This window comes from Fusarium oxysporum, chromosome VIII (assembly GCF_013085055.1).
Source record: "Fusarium oxysporum Fo47 chromosome VIII, complete sequence".
NCBI classification, from domain to species: Eukaryota; Fungi; Ascomycota; class Sordariomycetes; order Hypocreales; family Nectriaceae; genus Fusarium; species Fusarium oxysporum.
Window position 1 is genome coordinate 2036447 of NC_072847.1, and position 16067 is coordinate 2052513.

Sequence of the window (16067 nt, forward strand, 5' to 3'; positions counted from 1 at the left end):
CATCCACCCTCTTCTCCCTCCCTCATCTATCGATTCACATGTCCACATCTCAAACCTCGACAACCTTGCTGATTTAGGCCACGGATTTACCCTTTAACTCTGCATCCAGAGTAACCCATTTTCTCTGCGCTGAGCGTATCTTACAGCTCTTAACCCCCCCCCCCTGCGTGACCTCGTCTGTGGCTCTCGTCTTTCAGCCAAAAATCGTGTGTTGGGACTCCTCAGCGCAAATCATTGCATCACCCACCAGCACAGCACAGCACAGCACCACTACCACTACCACACGCGATCCACCCGCAACCGCCAACCTTCCTCTCCCTCCCTCCTAACGATCATCTCGACTCATCTCGGACGCTGCCACTCATTTTCTTGATAAATCCGCGATCTTACCGCCCCGCTCGCCATGGCTGACGCGCCCAACTCTGGCGATGAGCTGTACCCTATCGCCGTCCTTATTGACGAGCTGAAGGTATGCTAGATTTGGCGGTGACGCCACGCTCCATCCCAACGCTTCCCCTTCCTGCGTGGTTGTCTTATCGCCAAGAAGCGAACAATTACACGTTCATTACTGACGCTCGATTCCTCTCCAGCACGATGATGTTTTGCTCCGTCTCAACGCAATCCACCGTCTCTCGACCATTGCTCTCGCTCTCGGCGCTGAACGAACCCGTGAGGAGCTTATCCCCTTCCTCGATGGTCAGTCTTCGATTAGCTCTCCCGCTTACCAATATGCGCTTTAAAAGCAAAGACGTCTCCTAACCTTGATACTATGCAGAGTCCGTGGAGGATGAAGATGAGGTCCTTGTTGCCCTGAGCGAGGAACTTGGCGGCTTTGTCGAGTATGTCGGCGGTTCCCAGTGGGGTCATGTTCTGCTGTCTCCCCTCGAGAACCTCGCTTCTATCGAGGAGCCCGTCGTTCGCGACAAGGTAAACGAACACGCCGTTTTCTTTAATCGCCCTTCCTGACGCTGACTGTCAATGCAGGCCGTCGAGTCCCTGAACAAGATTTGCACCGAGCTTTCTTCTCAACAAGTCGAGGAATATTTCATTCCCCTCACAATTCGCCTCGCCAAGGCCGATTGGTTCACATCAAAGGTTTCGGGATGCGGCCTCTTCACAACTCCTTATAACAAAGTCTCCCCACCCGTCCAAGAGCAGCTGCGCCAGCAGTTTGGCCTGCTGGTTCACGATGAGACACCCATGGTCCGTCGCCAGGCTGCCACCAATCTCGCCAAGTTTGTCAAGGAGATGCCCGCCACCATCGTTGTCGACGAAATGATACCCCTCTTCCAACACCTCGCGCAAGATGATCAGGATAGCGTCCGATTACTCACAGTCGAGGTTCTCATCTCTATTGCCGAAGCCGTTCCCAAAGAGCAACAGGCCAGCCATGGTGTGTTGCTGACAGCTCTACGCAATTTGATAGAGGACAAGAGTTGGAGAGTCCGATACATGATCGCAGATCGGTTTGAGAAGGTTCACAATACCTGCCACTTCTTATTGTCGTTGCTGATGCTAATTTTTACAGATTGCTAAGGCGGTAGACGAGGAGGTTGTTTCTAGAGACCTCGTTCCCGCATTCGTAAAACTTCTCAAGGACAACGAGGCCGAGGTACGAACCGCTATTGCTGGCCAGATTCCCGGCTTCTGTGCTCTTGTGGATCGTAACGTGCTCCTCAACGACATCATGGGCAGCATTGAGGATCTTGTCTCGGATACATCCCAACATGTCCGTGCTGCGCTTGGTACCCAGATCAGTGGCCTGGCTCCTATCCTTGGAAAGCAAGAGTACGTCAGTCAGTCTTTGCGAACAGGGCCTCGATTCTAATTTCCCTCTCAGAACTATCGACCACCTTCTCCCCATGTTCCTCCAGATGCTTAAGGACGAGTTCCCGGAGGTTAGGCTCCACATCATCTCCAAGCTTGAGCTCGTGAACCAAGGTCAGTCGCAGAACTCATCATGTATGATATGAAGCTGACGTAATGCAGTCATTGGTATCGACCTCCTCTCACAGTCACTTCTTCCCGCAATTGTACAACTCGCCGAGGATAAGCAATGGCGAGTAAGACTTGCGATTATCGAGTACATCCCTCTCCTCGCCAGTCAACTGGGCGTTCAATTCTTCGATGAGAAGCTCAGCAATTTGTGCATGGGCTGGCTGGGAGATACCGTTTTCTCTATCCGTGAAGCCGCTACTCACAACCTGAAGAAGCTCACTGAGGTCTTTGGTGTTGAGTGGGCAAGCGAAGCTATCATCCCCAAGGTTATGGCTATGGGTAACCACCCTAACTACCTTTACAGGATGACCACCTGCTTTGCTATTTCGGTGATTATTGCCCTTACCTGAAATTGTGAGCCCAAACTGACTCTTTTACAGACATTGGCGAGCGTTGTGAGCATGGATGTGATTGCCAAGTCGATCCTCCCTATGCTCGACAAGCTGGTCACTGACGATATCCCCAACATCCGTTTCAACGTGGCCAAGACATACCGCGTCCTCATCAATGTGCTTCGACGTCTGCCAGACGAGGGTACCCTGTATGATCTGGAGAAGCAGGGCAGTGAGATCACACCGTCGCCTCGGGGCTCGGAGCTGATCCAACAAAGAGTTGTTCCTAACCTGGAGAAGTTGCAAAAGGACGACGACGTGGATGTGCGATACTTTGCGACGACAGCAGCTGCCGAGATCTCGGGACCCATTGCTGGCGGGGAGCCTATGAATACATCGCCATAGATGAGAGACGTAATGAAGCAATAATCATTGTCGAGACAGATTCTGTCTGCTTTTTGTTTTATCCCGTCCATATCGCTACAGAAAGAGAGAAAGACAAACAGAAGCTATGAAGTCGTACGTTGCATAGTAGAAGCTACTAGTTGGAGCTGGACATTGCTGCGCTGAGTTGAGTCAAGATGAGAAAGGGGAATGTTCTGCAAAATATGCGATACACAAAAGCTTGATGCGGAGCCTCTGAAAGGGGTAAGGAGACGGACTCAGATGAAGCTTTGGGATCACGAAAATGGGGAGGAGGAGTCCAAGAGGGATAGTCCAAGCATTGACACGAGTCCAAATACCATTGTATGATACAACAAGAGCTCTCAGAGGTGAATGATATTGACTGTTTAGAACAGGTGCTGGAGCCAGCACAGAGTGATGATGGGTATCTTTTTTTTTGTTCTTCAAACTACACTGCATCTATATCTTTTATACCCTGCGGAAGCAGAGCGTACTGATTGTTTGGCCTTTGTGGCCTCCAAAGCTGAAGGAACGATATTCAACTCTGCCAACGACTTGGAACCCTTCTTCGCTGGTCTTTTCGAACCAGCCTCTCAACTCCGTCTCGGTCCAGTTGCAGCTTGTCACCAAGAAGACGCCACCCTTTCGAACAAGGGGTAACACTCGCTCTCGATAACATTCACATAGCCGTCGTCCTTGGGCATCTTTCTCGTCGCTTAGAGAGATGGCATCGAAGGTACCCTTGTCCAGTACCACATCCCAGCCCTCGGTCTGCTCGCCGTTGAGGACAGGGCTGTATGGTCCAGCTATAAGATCCCACTCTTCGAATTCGACAGGCTTCTCAAGGTCGTCTTTTGTGGTGGCAATTTGTCTCGCGAGTGCAATGCTTTGGGGGCTGTAGTCCACGCCAAGAGCTCGTGCAGACCAATCCTCTTCGCGCAGGGAGAAGAGAAGAGAACCGTTGCCGCAGCCAAGATCGAGAAAGGTGGTGGTGTCGTGGGAGAGGACAGGCGAGTCTGGGTCAGAGGGGTCAAGCAGACCGTCTAGGAACTCAAGGATCTTTGCTTCGGCATCTGAATCGTCAAACCAAACAGTTCCGATGTCGGAGGGATCAGCGGCGTGGTTTGTTATCTCATTCGTGTAAAGGTCATCCCAGCTGTAGGGGCAGAGTGTTAGTCTGCAGTTCGAAAGAGACAGGCGAAGGGAGATGGTAGGTACTATTGTTTTGTGCCAAGCTTTGACGGCTCAAGGTGCTGGGGCTTTTCGTTTGAGGACATTGTGGAAGAGTTGTTTTGGGCTTCGAGAGGAATGAAGCTATTCAGGATCTTTTGATCCATTGACATTAACAATGACAATGATGGTATATTTTGTGGTGGGGGTATCGAAGAAATGTCCAAAAGGAGCAGGCGGTGAAGGTGGGGTAATTCTTCATGTGCTACCTTAAGGTACAGGCGCAGGCACCTTCACAGAAACCTGAAAGTGTAACGTATAGACTATAGGAGATGTCCATGATAGATTTAGGTAAGGTAGTGTTCATACACACCGAGTCAAGGCATTCAAAATCCATCAAACATGTCACAAATTCTCTCAGAAGAGTTTTAGTAGTAGGGCAGAACCTGGGAACTAAAGTTCTTGCGGACACTTCTTAAGTATAAATCTCATACCTTGAGGATATAGAAACTAGTCATATACAGGCAGACAGACGTTGCTGATGAATTTGATAGAGTTGGTTGATCACCAGGTACTGTAGATTGGTTCTAGCATGGCGTCAAGTTCTTGAGATGTAATGGATCCCCTCAACTACCCATTGTCAGGTACTTCTGGAGCGCAACATGTGCAACAATGTGTATACCTGCCGCAACAGCTGCAACAGCAATCCCACAACCCAAGCAGATCAAATCCGATGGATCGTGTAGATGAGCAGGCCCATCCCTACTCTGGCCTTGGAGGACCACATGATCCTTTTCCGTCCATGAGAGAGGGATGACCGATAGCCGTCCCTGTATGAGTATTTATCATTCGATCATCATGATCATGAATACCTTATTCCTGATATCAACCGCACCGCAAAATCATGCAAGTTTCCAAACACCAGGCCCCGTATAAGTTAAAAGTTCGTTCGTCTTGTCGCGACGATGGTTATCACTCGTCCAATCAATTACCGGACGAGTAACGTAACAGCAAAGCCCCATAAGCAATATGTGTGTATGTATGAATGTGAGAAACAGAACCATAAATCAAGCCGAGCTTAGTAGAAAGACTCGACCATGGTGTCCTTCATGCTCGTGTTGATGTTGCTGGGGCCCTGGCCCTCGCCGAGACGGAACACACTCTCGATAACGCTGAGCTCAGTGGCAGTTGTGTCGAGACCAGTCACGGCGAGCCAGTCGTTGACGACCATTCCAGCGCCAACAACGTTAGAACCACGGTTGACACTACCGGCGACGAGAGGAACCTGAAGCAAGCTGGACAATTCGTCCTGATCTTGGATAGGAGTCTTGGGATGCACGAGACCACCCTGGTTAGACAAGCTCATGTAGCTGCCCACCAGGACATTGTCTGCGACAGTCTGACGGAACACTTCCACGCCGAGGACATCTGCAATAATCTCTTCTGTTTCACGTTCCAAATCAGGGTGCACGAGAGCGATGTGATCGTTTGTGACGATGACGTTTCCGAGAGCTGACAAGCGCTCCTCGATACGCTGGATACGGACTGAATCGGGAAGCGAATTTCTCAAGTGCTGCAGCTCCTGGTCGGTTGTGGTTGTGGGAACGAGAAGACCCTTACGGTTGCCAGCGGTCATACGGCCAATGATACGGGTACCAGCGATTGTGGTTCGCACAGTAGGAATGATATCTTGGAGTTCGGCTTCAAAGACACTGCAAGATGTCAGCATGAAACTCGTAGTCAAAGATGGGTGAGAGGGCTTTACCTGTAGAAGTTCTCACTGGCACCGAGAGCCACGAGGGCGTAAGAGTTGGTCAAGGTGGAAAAGACACCGACCCTGGAGATTGCAGGTTAGCATAGAGTTCTGATCTTTCAATCTCATACCATTGTACAGCAAGGCATATCGTCCATATAGATGGATATGCGCCGCATAAGAAAAGGCGGGGGCGGGGTTCTTGAGGCACAGGGAGCTTCAATCGCCAGAAGAAAAGACAACAAAGATGACATACTCGTTGGAGTTCTCAAATTGAGCGCGGACGGCCATGATTGCTGAAGTGTTCTGGGTCGTGCAAGTCGTAGAGTCTATAATTTTGGAGGTTTGGTGTAGTTGAAGATTGAAGTTATCGCAGAGTGGATGCTCGTCGTAGGTTTTTTTTTTCCTTCGTCTGGTTGGTTTTGCTTTCTTGCCCCTCCTTCTTCTTTTTTTTGGGGCGGGGGAGCTCTCGCCGCTATTTATGTAATGCGGTTTCTGGATCAGATAGTGGAGCTCAGGCAGTCAGCAACTAAAAGTTGTCACTAAAATTGCTCTCAGCACGTCTGAAAACAGTAATGAGCCTGATGACTCACTGAAGCAAATTGCTAAGGAACCTCGCCACTATGGATTGAGCGGGTAAGATGAAAAGGACCCTGCTTAAATCAACAAGGTATATGGATATTTGTTACATGTGGGATGACTCCTTTGAAAGGAAATGACTCCTTGGCCGTTCATTAAGCAACTTCCAGAAGTTAGGTACCTTATTCCAAGGATCTATCAACCTCGTAGAATTCAGCCCTAGGTAGGTCCTTAGCACGTAGCTTGGACCCTTCGACTCATCTCGCATCAAGTCCAAATACGGTAAGTGATTATATCATCCATCCTGCTCCAGGTCAAGCACCTTCATCATACTCAAATAACGTGATTCGGAGCCTTTTCATGACTCTAAACTTAATTTGTATATGCAGCCAGATGCCAAAAGGGAAATCCTTGTCGCATCATGAACTGCTCGTCTCATGGTAACATGTATTTACACAGAACAAAATAAGGATCCGCATCCAGTATCCCTAAAAAAAAAAAAAAAAAAAAAAAAAAAACCATCATCATGCCGTTCGTGATCCTTTGTCCCATCTTGCCCTGTTCGGGTCATGTTGCCACAAACCCTTATGACCTCCCAGTCAACTCTCGGGCCCTCATTCTCTCTCCGGATATCTACTGTCGCCTCGCCATTCACCCAACGCATGGCGCTCATTTCTCGCTTCCCTGAGCTTCATCGTAATAGAGTTATCAATACTCAAAGTACTTGTCCTCACAAAGTCCAGACAGGCGCCTTCATCAGAACTTGTCTTCCTCGTACTTCCAACGCCATAAATCCTGCGAATCGCACCCTGTTCGAGTCCTTCGGCAGGGCCGCTACAAAAGTGTCCTTGTCAGCATCCTTCCTTGCGCTCTTTGAAGCATCGTTACCCTCCCCGCTCTCGGGCGGGGCTGCATTATTCAACGTACCAGTCTTAGCTTTGCCGCTCTTTTCATCGTCGCCGTCCTTGTCGTCGCCCTCTCCCTCTCCCTTCTGAGCCTCCAAGACTGGCAAGGCCGCCTTTTCAACTTCCATTACATGCGGCTGGACGATATCTCCAGGTAACGGGTAGGTAATGGCTACATCCCGACTCTCCAGGGGGAGGTTGGCTGCAATGCCCACCGCAAGCTCCACGATCATCGATGCGCTACCATCCACGCCAGGTGGTGGCGGGTTGCAAAGGAACTGGTAAAGACAGCTTGTCAGGGATGCCGTTGACTTGGCGATAAATGCATTGCGATTATCGTTCGCAGCTGGTGAGTTAAGCTGTCGGTGCAAACCGTCCAATGATGTCATCCGCCAGCTCACAATCTTGTTCGTCAGGGCGTCGAACTCTTCCTGACTAGTCAAAGTATGCGTGTTGCTTCGAATGCCCAGCTCAATCTCCTTGAGAGATTGGCTCAGCTGCGCATCCAGTCCAGGGTGAAAACACTTGTTGAACACCTCCTCCATGATCCAACGTGAGATGACAGCGCGTCCAATAGCTGTCATCTCAGCCTTTCCCGTCTTGAGTGCTTCTGTGCTGACATACTTGTCAAGCCATTGCGGCACGCACCGCCAATCTTTTCGAATGTTGAACGAAAGGTTGTTAATGGCACCATTGAGTCGGTTGAATCGTGTCGAGTATTCACTGTCATCGAGAGCGGTACGCGATTGCGACATGCGCTGGTTGGCGACTGCATTCTGGAGGTGCACGATTTGACCATTGAGCGCCTCAATCTGTCCCTTGCCATCAAAGTAGAGTCTCTTGACGTTCTTGTACTTAGTTACTGCAAACAATCAGTATGCTGTACTCACTGCGCCTAGGCAGAGATTCTTCCGGTCTGTACTTACACAGGTCCTTGAAAGACTTGTCATTTTCGCCAGCCTCGGCGGGGACTGCAGATACTGGCTGGGGGCTGTCCCTTCCTTGATCCACGGTTTGACCCTCATACGGAGATGGGCGATCGCCACGGTAGGCCGGTGACTGGCCAGCCGACTGTGGCGGCACGGGAGGCAGCGGGTTCATGTTGTTCATAGAGTTGGCGGGACGGTAAGTGGGGGGCGGGCCACCGGGGACATCGGCCTGCCCACGCAATTTATCGGAGTCAGGACGGCGCGCGGATGGAGGTCCTCCGGTCGGTGGTGCCATACCGGGTTGCTGCGGTTGGGTAGTTGTTTGTTGAGCAGGAGGAAGGCTCGGGGTTGAACCTTGATTCTGTATATACAGGGCGTGGTTCACAGCGGGAGAGTTGGTTGCTGATTGCAGTTTGGCCGAACGCTGGTCCGAGTCGGCGATGGGCGATTCATGCGAGAACTGAGAGACTGTTTCAGGGTTCTGAAACTGTGCGCTGGGGCCCAAGTGTGCGGGAGCTGATCGTAGATCTCCACCTTGATTACCACCCTGGTGATAGTTGCCTTGCTGCTGAGCGTTTGAGAACTGATAAGGCTGTTGCGAAGGCGAATGCTGTGATGGGTTGAGAGGTGATTGTTGCTGGTCGTACACGTTCGTCTCGTAACCGCTTTGTGGTTGTTGGTCCTCCGTATGTACCTGAATGTGGGTTTGCGGCTGCTGTTGGTGCTGCTGCTGCTGCTGCTGCTGCTGCTGCTGCTGCTGCTGCTGCTGTAGCGGGGCCTGGCTCTGGTTCTGGTGATAGGCGGCGTCCTCGTAAGGCTGTTGCTGCTGCTGATGTTGCTGTTGGTCTACTTCACCAGAAACTTGGCGAATGGTGTTGTGGAGCGAAATTCGTGAAGTCTGTGAAGGTGATGACTTGTTAGATTGATGCGCGGTATAGTGTTCATTGATATCGTCGAGACCTTGGCGAGACGAAAGCTGGGGTAAGGGGGAGCGTTGACCCTCAGGGAGCTGCTGGACCTGCTGAGGAGCTCAGCTTGAGCTGGCGGACGCGGCGAGGGCGGCTAACGCCAATGGCACGGCACGGTAGCCAGAATTAACGACTAGGGCTTGGGCTTGGGCTTGGGCTAGAGATGATGAGAGGAGATTGGGTCAAGTTCTGGACTGGGCTTGACGGCTGTGGCTGGCGGAGTGCTATGCCGAGTAACAGGTAGAGCAGAGAGGTAGGCGGAGTGAGATTGGGTGTGAGATTGGGTGTTGGGCTGGGCTGAGAGAGGGGAAGAGACAAGTGAACAAACAAGATAGGAAGACTGGGGGTTCAAGTTCACAACTGGTAAGGAGTAGAACTAGGGGAACAAGAAAAACAAGGAACGATTCAGAAGAGAAAGGCGGTGGATTGCTCACCCGCTTGGAAGGCCGACGTGCAAGGCCGCCAGTATTATCGTAGGATTGGTTGTTATTGTGGCCGATGCTTATGCTATGGTGGTGCTGGCCGTCAGACGCCCCACGATTGGACCCAGAAAATATGCCCTTAATCAATTTTCGAGTCGAGCGCTTCTCAGCAGGAGCTGTTTGCTGTTGTGCTTGTGCCTGTGCTTGTGCCTGTGCTTGCTGCTGCTGCTGTTGCTGCTGTTGTAGCTGCTGGGGTGGAATTTGGCCGTAACGGTTCAGGTCCTCTACGGATGAGGTCTGGAGGTTGTAAGGCGTGGCAGCGCTATAACGGATACTCTGCGAACGGCCCAGGCCCGCGTCGTTAAATTCGCTCTGTTGCTGATGAGGATCAAATGCGACGTTAGAAAGGTTGGAACTCTGCTGCTGCTGTAATGAAGGAGGATGTTGATTAATGTTAGCACCGGTTGTGCTACTGGCGGCTGAAGGCGAGCTATAGGGATGCGGCGGGGGAGGGGCGCCAGCGGAGGCGGAGGAGGGGGAGGGCAGTAACGGTAGAGAACCTTGAGGCTGCTGCTGGGGATGTTGGAGATGTAACGGCGGCTGTTGATTCTGCAGGTAGTGAGAGGGGGGAGGCGGCTGTTGTGAATCAAAGGACTCGCTCGAGCTGAAGGCGGTATTATGGGACGAGGACAAGGCTGAATGGGGGTTTATGCTGGAAGGATTGTTGGCGCTCGCATTAGCACTGGCAGCGTTGGCATTGGCACCGACCGAGTGCGACTGGCCGAAGTGGGCGCCGTGGGAGGCTGAGTCTGCCTCGTCAAGGAGTTGCTGGTGCTGCTGAACTTGATAGTGTTGATCCTGCTGGATCTGCTGCTGTTGTTGGAGCTGCTGAGCCTGGTGGCTTGGTTGACGCTGGTGGCCTGCCGCTTGAGGTGTCGCAGCACTACCGCCTGTCGGAGTCTGGCTGTTGTTCGTCGGGGTTGAAGCCGCAGGCGTCTTGGACGAGTTTCGCGGCTCACCGAGCGCATGCGATGACCGGTTGCTGTGCTTGCCGAGGAAGTTCCTCATACTGCGATTGCGATTGTCGTTGCGGACGGCAGATGAGGAGGGAGTTCGGAGGAGGTAATCGCGCACAGCGAGTGTTGAGGTCGGAGAGAATGGAACAGGCGGAAGTTATGGGAGGCAGATGAGAGAGATAGAGTCCAATGCCAGCTAAGGTAGGTAGGTGAGGTAAGTCAAGTCCTGTAGGTCACCTATCGAAATCGGGGCAGTACACCAGAGCAAGGTACTTCTTTGAGCCACCTACCTTACCTTTTTGAAGCAATGGAGGGCACCGACCGGACGGGACACGGCGCAAGCTAATTGAGCTTTCCCGTTCTGCCTGTGTCTAGGTGGGTGCCCGTGCTGAACCCGCTGCCATGGATGGGCCGTAGTGGATGTTCAGCGCCTTACTTGCTACCCTGCTACCTATGTGCAGACCTCGCGGACACCGAACATCCATGGATCCCTGGAGAGATTGGGTAGCTGAGGGGTGATAAGGCGGATACAGTACCACTCGCTAATAATATGTCTTTGGGCTGTGTTCCGAGTTATTAACTTGATCAGTTGCGCGGCTGATGCTTTTCATTCGTGTACATGGGTTTCATCTGGTCTTGACACGAATAAACCAAGGTCTACCTATGTTGAAAGCACAGCCTTCACTGACTATACCCTGTGGCGCTGCATTCGTATGATGATAGGCAGGCCTAGATTTTGTGACCAAGACCCTGAACAGGATTGCGAAACGGAAAGTTACAACATGCTACCCAAGGCTGGTCATTTTTAAACGGATGGTTTGTTACCTCTTAGCATAGAACCATGCACAAGACAACTCCAGTTGAGACAATCGGATATTAGCCAAGACCAAGACCAAGACTCCAGCAGCGTTAGCACGTTCCATGTAAATCTGCCAATCTCCTCTACTGCAGGTGACATATTCTGGAATACTAATGTATCAACAGTTACTGTATCCACTAGCGTAGCCAATATGCACTACAACCTTTGGATTGTCAGCATCGCGTTGGTTGAGTCTTTTCTCCTCTAGACAAGTTCGTCCACTCCCAAGCTTCCCGTACATGTCAGCAATAAGCCCTCCTATGAGAGCTACATAGTAGTACTTCAAGCTTTGATCACCTCTCACTTGCGGTTCATCCACCTTTTCGGAAGTTGTCTCGGTCAGTCCTTGTTTCTTGAGCGGAGTACGCTGGCCAGACTGGCCTTGTGGACACTGGATTCTGTTGAAGGGAGGCTGTGTCTGGGGGCTGGGATCCAATACGTGATCCTGCGGTTGAAAGACGATGCCGCGTATTGCCGGTTGTTTTGCTAATGATTGATGTAGTCCAACGCGATCATATCGCTATAAAGATCTCTGAGGGTATTCTATATGTTCTATCATTGATTCGTCTTATATAATGTTCGTTGCTATCCCATGAAGGCTCTACAATCCCGTCTTTTTAACTTGTCATCTTTAATTTTGAATCTCGGTGCATCCCACAAGCCGTGCGTACCCTGGCAATTTGATACTATGAATAGCAACTCATAAGCTTCCTGTCAGACAGGGATGTCTGTTGATCCAGTGTCGAGTGTGGCAGGACGAGAACTTCGCTATGTTTCTCACGAGAAGTTAGATCTCAGCGCTGGCCGGGATCAACATCTGAAATCCCTCTGTTCTGATGAGCTACCATGACTTGGACAGCACTACTCTTTTCAGCCTACCATATATTACATGGTCGAGCTAGCTGACTTGAGGCTGGTTCCCAAGCGTTGTGACTGTGACACCCGAATACGTATGAGGAGACATGTATACAAGGCACCTTCCAAATGGACAATCTATAATATGAGAACCACTTGTGGGCCATGAAATTGAAGCAAATACCGTCGCCTAACAGTACATCGTCGTATTTTGTAGGTTGAGCAAGCCCGGCCCAAAGATCATCAACGCCCATGTCTAGGGTAGGCTTAATAAGGTGAACCGTCATTCCCCAAGCCGGCGATTAATTAATTCAGCGACCATGACCTTCATCTTTCATAATTCGGCTTCCAACCTACGTAATGAGTCCGAGGACATTGGTATATAAATCTAAACCTTCAGAAGAAACTTCAGCGCCCTAAAAGAACTCATTCGCTTCGAACATTCACACCAACAATACCTAACTCCACCTGCTCACAGGTGATCTGACAGTTGGCCATCCACTATCACATCTGAACTAGAACAACCTGCCGTCATGTGCTTTGGTGCGACTTGCCCAACATGCTGTGAGTTTCTGTCATTTCCTCCACGCCAATTGAGTTTGTGAGATATTAATTGAAGCCTATCTAGCGAAGAAATCGTGGCGTGGGTGCGGTAACCACGTTCAACAAGTCTTCGATGGAGTGCCACAGACTGAATGGTGTACTTGTGCTCCCAAAACCAAGATCGGCGGCAAGGAATATCCTCCTGCGGCTCCCATGCAGATTCCGGGCCTGAGTTGGATTTCTGGCATGCTTGGGGGAGGTAATCGTCAAAATCCTGGCAGTGATAAGAAGCCGGAGCTATGAAGTTATATGGACATCATATCTCTGCCACGCTATCAATCAGCTGTTTGGATAACATGAATGCGGGGATTTGCAGGGGTGAGAGGTCCGGAAGTCGGTAGTTTGAACTTCATGACATGAAATAGGGCGTCGAGTCATATGCATAAATGCCGGGGTTGGGGTTTGGAGTATGGGGAAGTTTCAAGATTGGTTGTTTGTATGGATAGTAGACGTGCGTGAGGTGTTGGACGAATTATGGGGAAGTTGTACTATGTAAATCGATATACCATAGATGAACGGGAATAGAAATTCAAACATTTTTTATGTCAAGATTCACAGATGCCAATTCGATGTGGATGTTATCATTGATCCTAAAACCAGGTGGACGCGGGAATCCCCAGAATGTGGAGAAGACCTTACTCAACAGGGGACAAAGAAGCGACAACTAGATACGGATATGTAATAGAGAGACGATCAAAGGGCGTGACTGGTTATGAACTAACTTATCTCTCGGTTACGCAGCAATCCCCCCCACACGAAGTAGGCAATTCGGGCTTGGACCCGACGAGTTGGAGTCATATCGGAGCGCTTCTATCTCAGACGCCTCGTGATAAGAACCTCAATCTAGCCGGTCAATGGTTGGATCCAACTCTCCCTCTTTCTCTTCATCAAGTGAGAGAATCAGCCATCAATTAGTCAAGTTCAAACATATCAACGTTGCTATAATGTTGATACTATCACCAAGCTTCATGCTTGGAGCCGCCGCTCTCCTTGTCATTACTCATATCATTATCCGCTTGACTTCGGCTACCGCAAAGGTTCCCGGTCCCTTCGTATCCAACTTCACCTCACTTGTACTGAAATGGCACGAACTCAATGCCAACCGTACCATGTACATTCACGAGCTTCATAAGAGATATGGCCCAGTGGTCAGGGTCGCACCCAATGAGGTCTCCTTCACTTCGATTGATGCTCTCAAAGAAATTTATGGTTCCGGTGGTAGCGGATATGACAAGACCGAGTTTTATGACCTCTTTCAAGTCTACGGCAAGCGGTAAGAACTCACATTATAGGAGTGGGATGCTGGTTCTGACTGTGCCTTGCAGAACAATGTTCTCAACATTGGTTAAAGGCGACGTAAGTTCAGATTAGGAGCCGTGATGTTTAGTCAAACTGACCTTTTGACTAGCATGCGAAACGACGGAGGATGATTGGCGATAGATATGCCAACAGCAACGTAATGAAGCAAGCCCCCCTGGCCGGGATACAAGAACGCTCCAAGAGGTTTGTTGAGCGTTGTGTTGACTCACCTGACAAGACGGCAGACGTATTTGTAAGTTGAGAGTTCTTCTTTTGAGGAGTATGCTAACCAACCGATATAGAGAGGTTAGTTCCGATTACGAGGAGCAGAACCGATTGAGGAGAAAGACACAGCTGACCAAAACAGCGTTGCACGCATATGCTTGTGATTGTGTTACGCACCAGTTGTTTCACCCATATGGAAGCAACTGCCTGCAAAACAAGGACGATGAAGAAATGATGCATCAAGTTGCTGCCGATGACAGTCTTCAAAGTAAGCTCTCGTATGCCAAGAATCGCGCGTTGGAGCTCACAAGAGAACTTAGACCGTCTGGTTCAGTACTATAGCCCGATTCTTCACCGTCTTGGATCCAGCATTCTGACTAGCTTTGCCAAACCTCGATTGATTCCCCTGGCCGACAACTTTGTGATTGAAAACGCCAAAGAAAATGGTGCGGCAGATTTCACCGTATTAAACCGGCTCAAGGAGAAGGATAGCGTCCTTGATACTATCGACATGGCTGCCGAGTGTCTCGATCATATGGCTGCTGGCATCGATACAACCGGCGACGTTCTGTGCTTCTTAATGTGGGAACTTTCACAACCCCGGTCGACAAAGTATCAACGACTTCTGCGAGAAGAGTTTCGAAGCAAGCCTGACGCCCACTTTGACGAGTTGCCCATGCTAGATGCTGTCCTAAACGAGGGACTGAGATGTTTCCCCGCTATTCCAATGTCATTGCCTCGATACGTCCCCCACGGTGGCCGTGTCATTGATGGGTTCTCCTTACCCGAGAAGTCAGTTGTCAGTTGTCAGGCCCTTTCAGTTCACCGAATCAACGATCATGTCTTCCCCGAGCCGGACAAGTTCTACCCTGAAAGGTGGTTGGAAGCCGAAGGAGACGCTGACCGACGAAGACACCAATGGGCCTTCTCCAGTGGAGGAAGAGGATGCATCGGGAAACAGTGAGTAGCTCTGCTGAGTGTAAAGAGGGAAGATGTTAATACGTGCTATAGCCTTGCCATGGCGGAGATGAAGACCCTGCTGCGAGACGTGTATTCACGATACGAAACTGAGCCGGATGAATCAATGAAGAGCGAATCTATGGCGATGGACGATCAATTGATATCCTCACGACCTCTCGGAAAGCGATGCCTCCTTAAATTCGTGCCTGTGAAGGGCTGAACTATGATTCAGAGACCGCGACAACGAGTTGATGAGCATTGACGAGGAGACGGGAGCTTGATCAGGGCATCAGAATCGCGAGTAGTATACACACTAAGGGCATGTTTTATCAATACAGTGCAGTTGTCATAGATTAAAGGATGGGCTCGGCAACTCGGCGATAGGGGATGTCAAAAGCTCAAACAACTTCAGCTGAGGGAAGAGAGTATTTCTACCACGTATGTAAGAGAAACTCACAATCAAAAACCAACTCAAACAACAACAGATCGTGATTGCATTCGTTGGTTGGAGTTTGTGGCTTTTAAATCCGAATACACCGATGTCGTATTTGTCATTCTCCGACTGCATCCCCGAAATCACAACATGAAAAAGGCAACCATCCAACCATCCAATCCATCAACTCGATGCGAGTGCGTTGCGTTTGCCTGGCTTGCACGTGTACAGTGTGAGGAAAACTCGGTATTGGAAGGGCTTGGCAGTTGAAGCATGCCCTGGGACAGAGGCTCCCCCACCTGGCGAAGCGAGCTGTGTAACAGTGGATCACTACCTGGGATGAGCGCTACGAACCC

General features: G+C 50.3%; 6 protein-coding genes across 6 annotated transcripts; 3 read left to right on the forward strand and 3 right to left on the reverse strand.

Annotated features, from left to right (window-relative positions):
* Window positions 1-12: 12 nt before the first annotated feature.
* Window positions 13-3125, forward strand: FOBCDRAFT_48466 (armadillo-type protein). The gene is made up of 8 exons (XM_031188335.3): window positions 13-469; window positions 591-696; window positions 776-927; window positions 985-1476; window positions 1529-1788; window positions 1841-1941; window positions 1990-2327; window positions 2379-3125. Exons 1-8 carry the CDS (start codon window positions 404-406, stop codon window positions 2733-2735), a joined length of 1872 nt encoding a protein of 623 aa, XP_031035600.1. The 5' UTR covers window positions 13-403; the 3' UTR covers window positions 2736-3125.
* Window positions 3126-3203: 78 nt separating this feature from the next.
* FOBCDRAFT_278164 (S-adenosyl-L-methionine-dependent methyltransferase) lies at window positions 3204-4012 on the reverse strand (the record flags this gene model as incomplete). Its single annotated transcript, XM_031188336.3, has 2 exons — window positions 3204-3891; window positions 3954-4012. The coding sequence occupies 2 exons, from the start codon at window positions 4010-4012 to the stop codon at window positions 3204-3206; spliced, it is 747 nt and encodes a 248-aa protein (XP_031035601.3).
* An 840-nt stretch (window positions 4013-4852) lies between these two features.
* FOBCDRAFT_48489 (uncharacterized protein) lies at window positions 4853-6095 on the reverse strand. Its single transcript, XM_031188334.3, has 3 exons — window positions 5915-6095; window positions 5671-5742; window positions 4853-5617 (listed from the first exon to the last, which is right to left on the reverse strand). Exons 1-3 carry the CDS (start codon window positions 5947-5949, stop codon window positions 4984-4986), a joined length of 741 nt encoding a protein of 246 aa, XP_031035599.1. The 5' UTR covers window positions 5950-6095; the 3' UTR covers window positions 4853-4983.
* Window positions 6096-6592: 497 nt separating this feature from the next.
* On the reverse strand, window positions 6593-10727 carry FOBCDRAFT_48500 (uncharacterized protein). Its single transcript, XM_059612215.1, has 3 exons — window positions 9474-10727; window positions 8069-8969; window positions 6593-8004 (listed from the first exon to the last, which is right to left on the reverse strand). Exons 1-3 carry the CDS (start codon window positions 10527-10529, stop codon window positions 6968-6970), a joined length of 2994 nt encoding a protein of 997 aa, XP_059465621.1. The 5' UTR covers window positions 10530-10727; the 3' UTR covers window positions 6593-6967.
* Window positions 10728-12359: 1632 nt separating this feature from the next.
* Window positions 12360-13343, forward strand: FOBCDRAFT_229617 (uncharacterized protein). The gene is made up of 2 exons (XM_059609811.1): window positions 12360-12755; window positions 12820-13343. The coding sequence occupies exons 1-2, from the start codon at window positions 12725-12727 to the stop codon at window positions 13035-13037; spliced, it is 249 nt and encodes an 82-aa protein (XP_059463683.1). The 5' UTR covers window positions 12360-12724; the 3' UTR covers window positions 13038-13343.
* FOBCDRAFT_229621 (cytochrome P450) lies at window positions 13311-15832 on the forward strand. The gene is made up of 6 exons (XM_059609812.1): window positions 13311-14067; window positions 14120-14150; window positions 14203-14351; window positions 14459-14586; window positions 14639-15278; window positions 15330-15832. Exons 1-6 carry the CDS (start codon window positions 13649-13651, stop codon window positions 15496-15498), a joined length of 1536 nt encoding a protein of 511 aa, XP_059465622.1. The 5' UTR covers window positions 13311-13648; the 3' UTR covers window positions 15499-15832.
* Window positions 15833-16067: the final 235 nt, after the last annotated feature.

Bases quoted from the DNA above. Each gene is read 5' to 3' on its own strand.
- FOBCDRAFT_48466 (XM_031188335.3), top strand. From the start codon at position 404: ATGGCTGACGCGCCCAACTCTGGCGATGAGCTGTACCCTATCGCCGTC. The intron at 1,477-1,528 runs GTTCACAATACC...TAATTTTTACAG, and splicing joins TCGCAGATCGGTTTGAGAAG to ATTGCTAAGGCGGTAGACGA. The intron at 2,328-2,378 runs GTGATTATTGCC...ACTCTTTTACAG, and splicing joins CCACCTGCTTTGCTATTTCG to ACATTGGCGAGCGTTGTGAG.
- FOBCDRAFT_48489 (XM_031188334.3), bottom strand. From the start codon at position 5,949: ATGGCCGTCCGCGCTCAATTTGAGAACTCCAACGA. The intron at 5,743-5,914 runs GTATGTCATCTT...TGCAATCTCCAG, and splicing joins CAATTTGAGAACTCCAACGA to GGTCGGTGTCTTTTCCACCT. The intron at 5,618-5,670 runs GTAAAGCCCTCT...GACATCTTGCAG, and splicing joins GCCAGTGAGAACTTCTACAG to TGTCTTTGAAGCCGAACTCC.
- FOBCDRAFT_48500 (XM_059612215.1), bottom strand. From the start codon at position 10,529: ATGAGGAACTTCCTCGGCAAGCACAGCAACCGGTCATCGCATGCGCTC. The intron at 8,970-9,473 runs GTGAGCAATCCA...TCACCTTCACAG, and splicing joins CACGTCGGCCTTCCAAGCGG to ACTTCACGAATTTCGCTCCA. The intron at 8,005-8,068 runs GTAAGTACAGAC...GATTGTTTGCAG, and splicing joins CAAGTCTTTCAAGGACCTGT to TAACTAAGTACAAGAACGTC.
- FOBCDRAFT_229617 (XM_059609811.1), top strand. From the start codon at position 12,725: ATGTGCTTTGGTGCGACTTGCCCAACATGCT. The intron at 12,756-12,819 runs GTGAGTTTCTGT...AAGCCTATCTAG, and splicing joins TGCGACTTGCCCAACATGCT to CGAAGAAATCGTGGCGTGGG.
- FOBCDRAFT_229621 (XM_059609812.1), top strand. From the start codon at position 13,649: ATGGTTGGATCCAACTCTCCCTCTTTCTCTTCATCAAGTGAGAGAATC. The intron at 14,352-14,458 runs TTGAGAGTTCTT...GCTGACCAAAAC, and splicing joins ACGGCAGACGTATTTGTAAG to AGCGTTGCACGCATATGCTT. The intron at 14,587-14,638 runs GTAAGCTCTCGT...AAGAGAACTTAG, and splicing joins TGCCGATGACAGTCTTCAAA to ACCGTCTGGTTCAGTACTAT.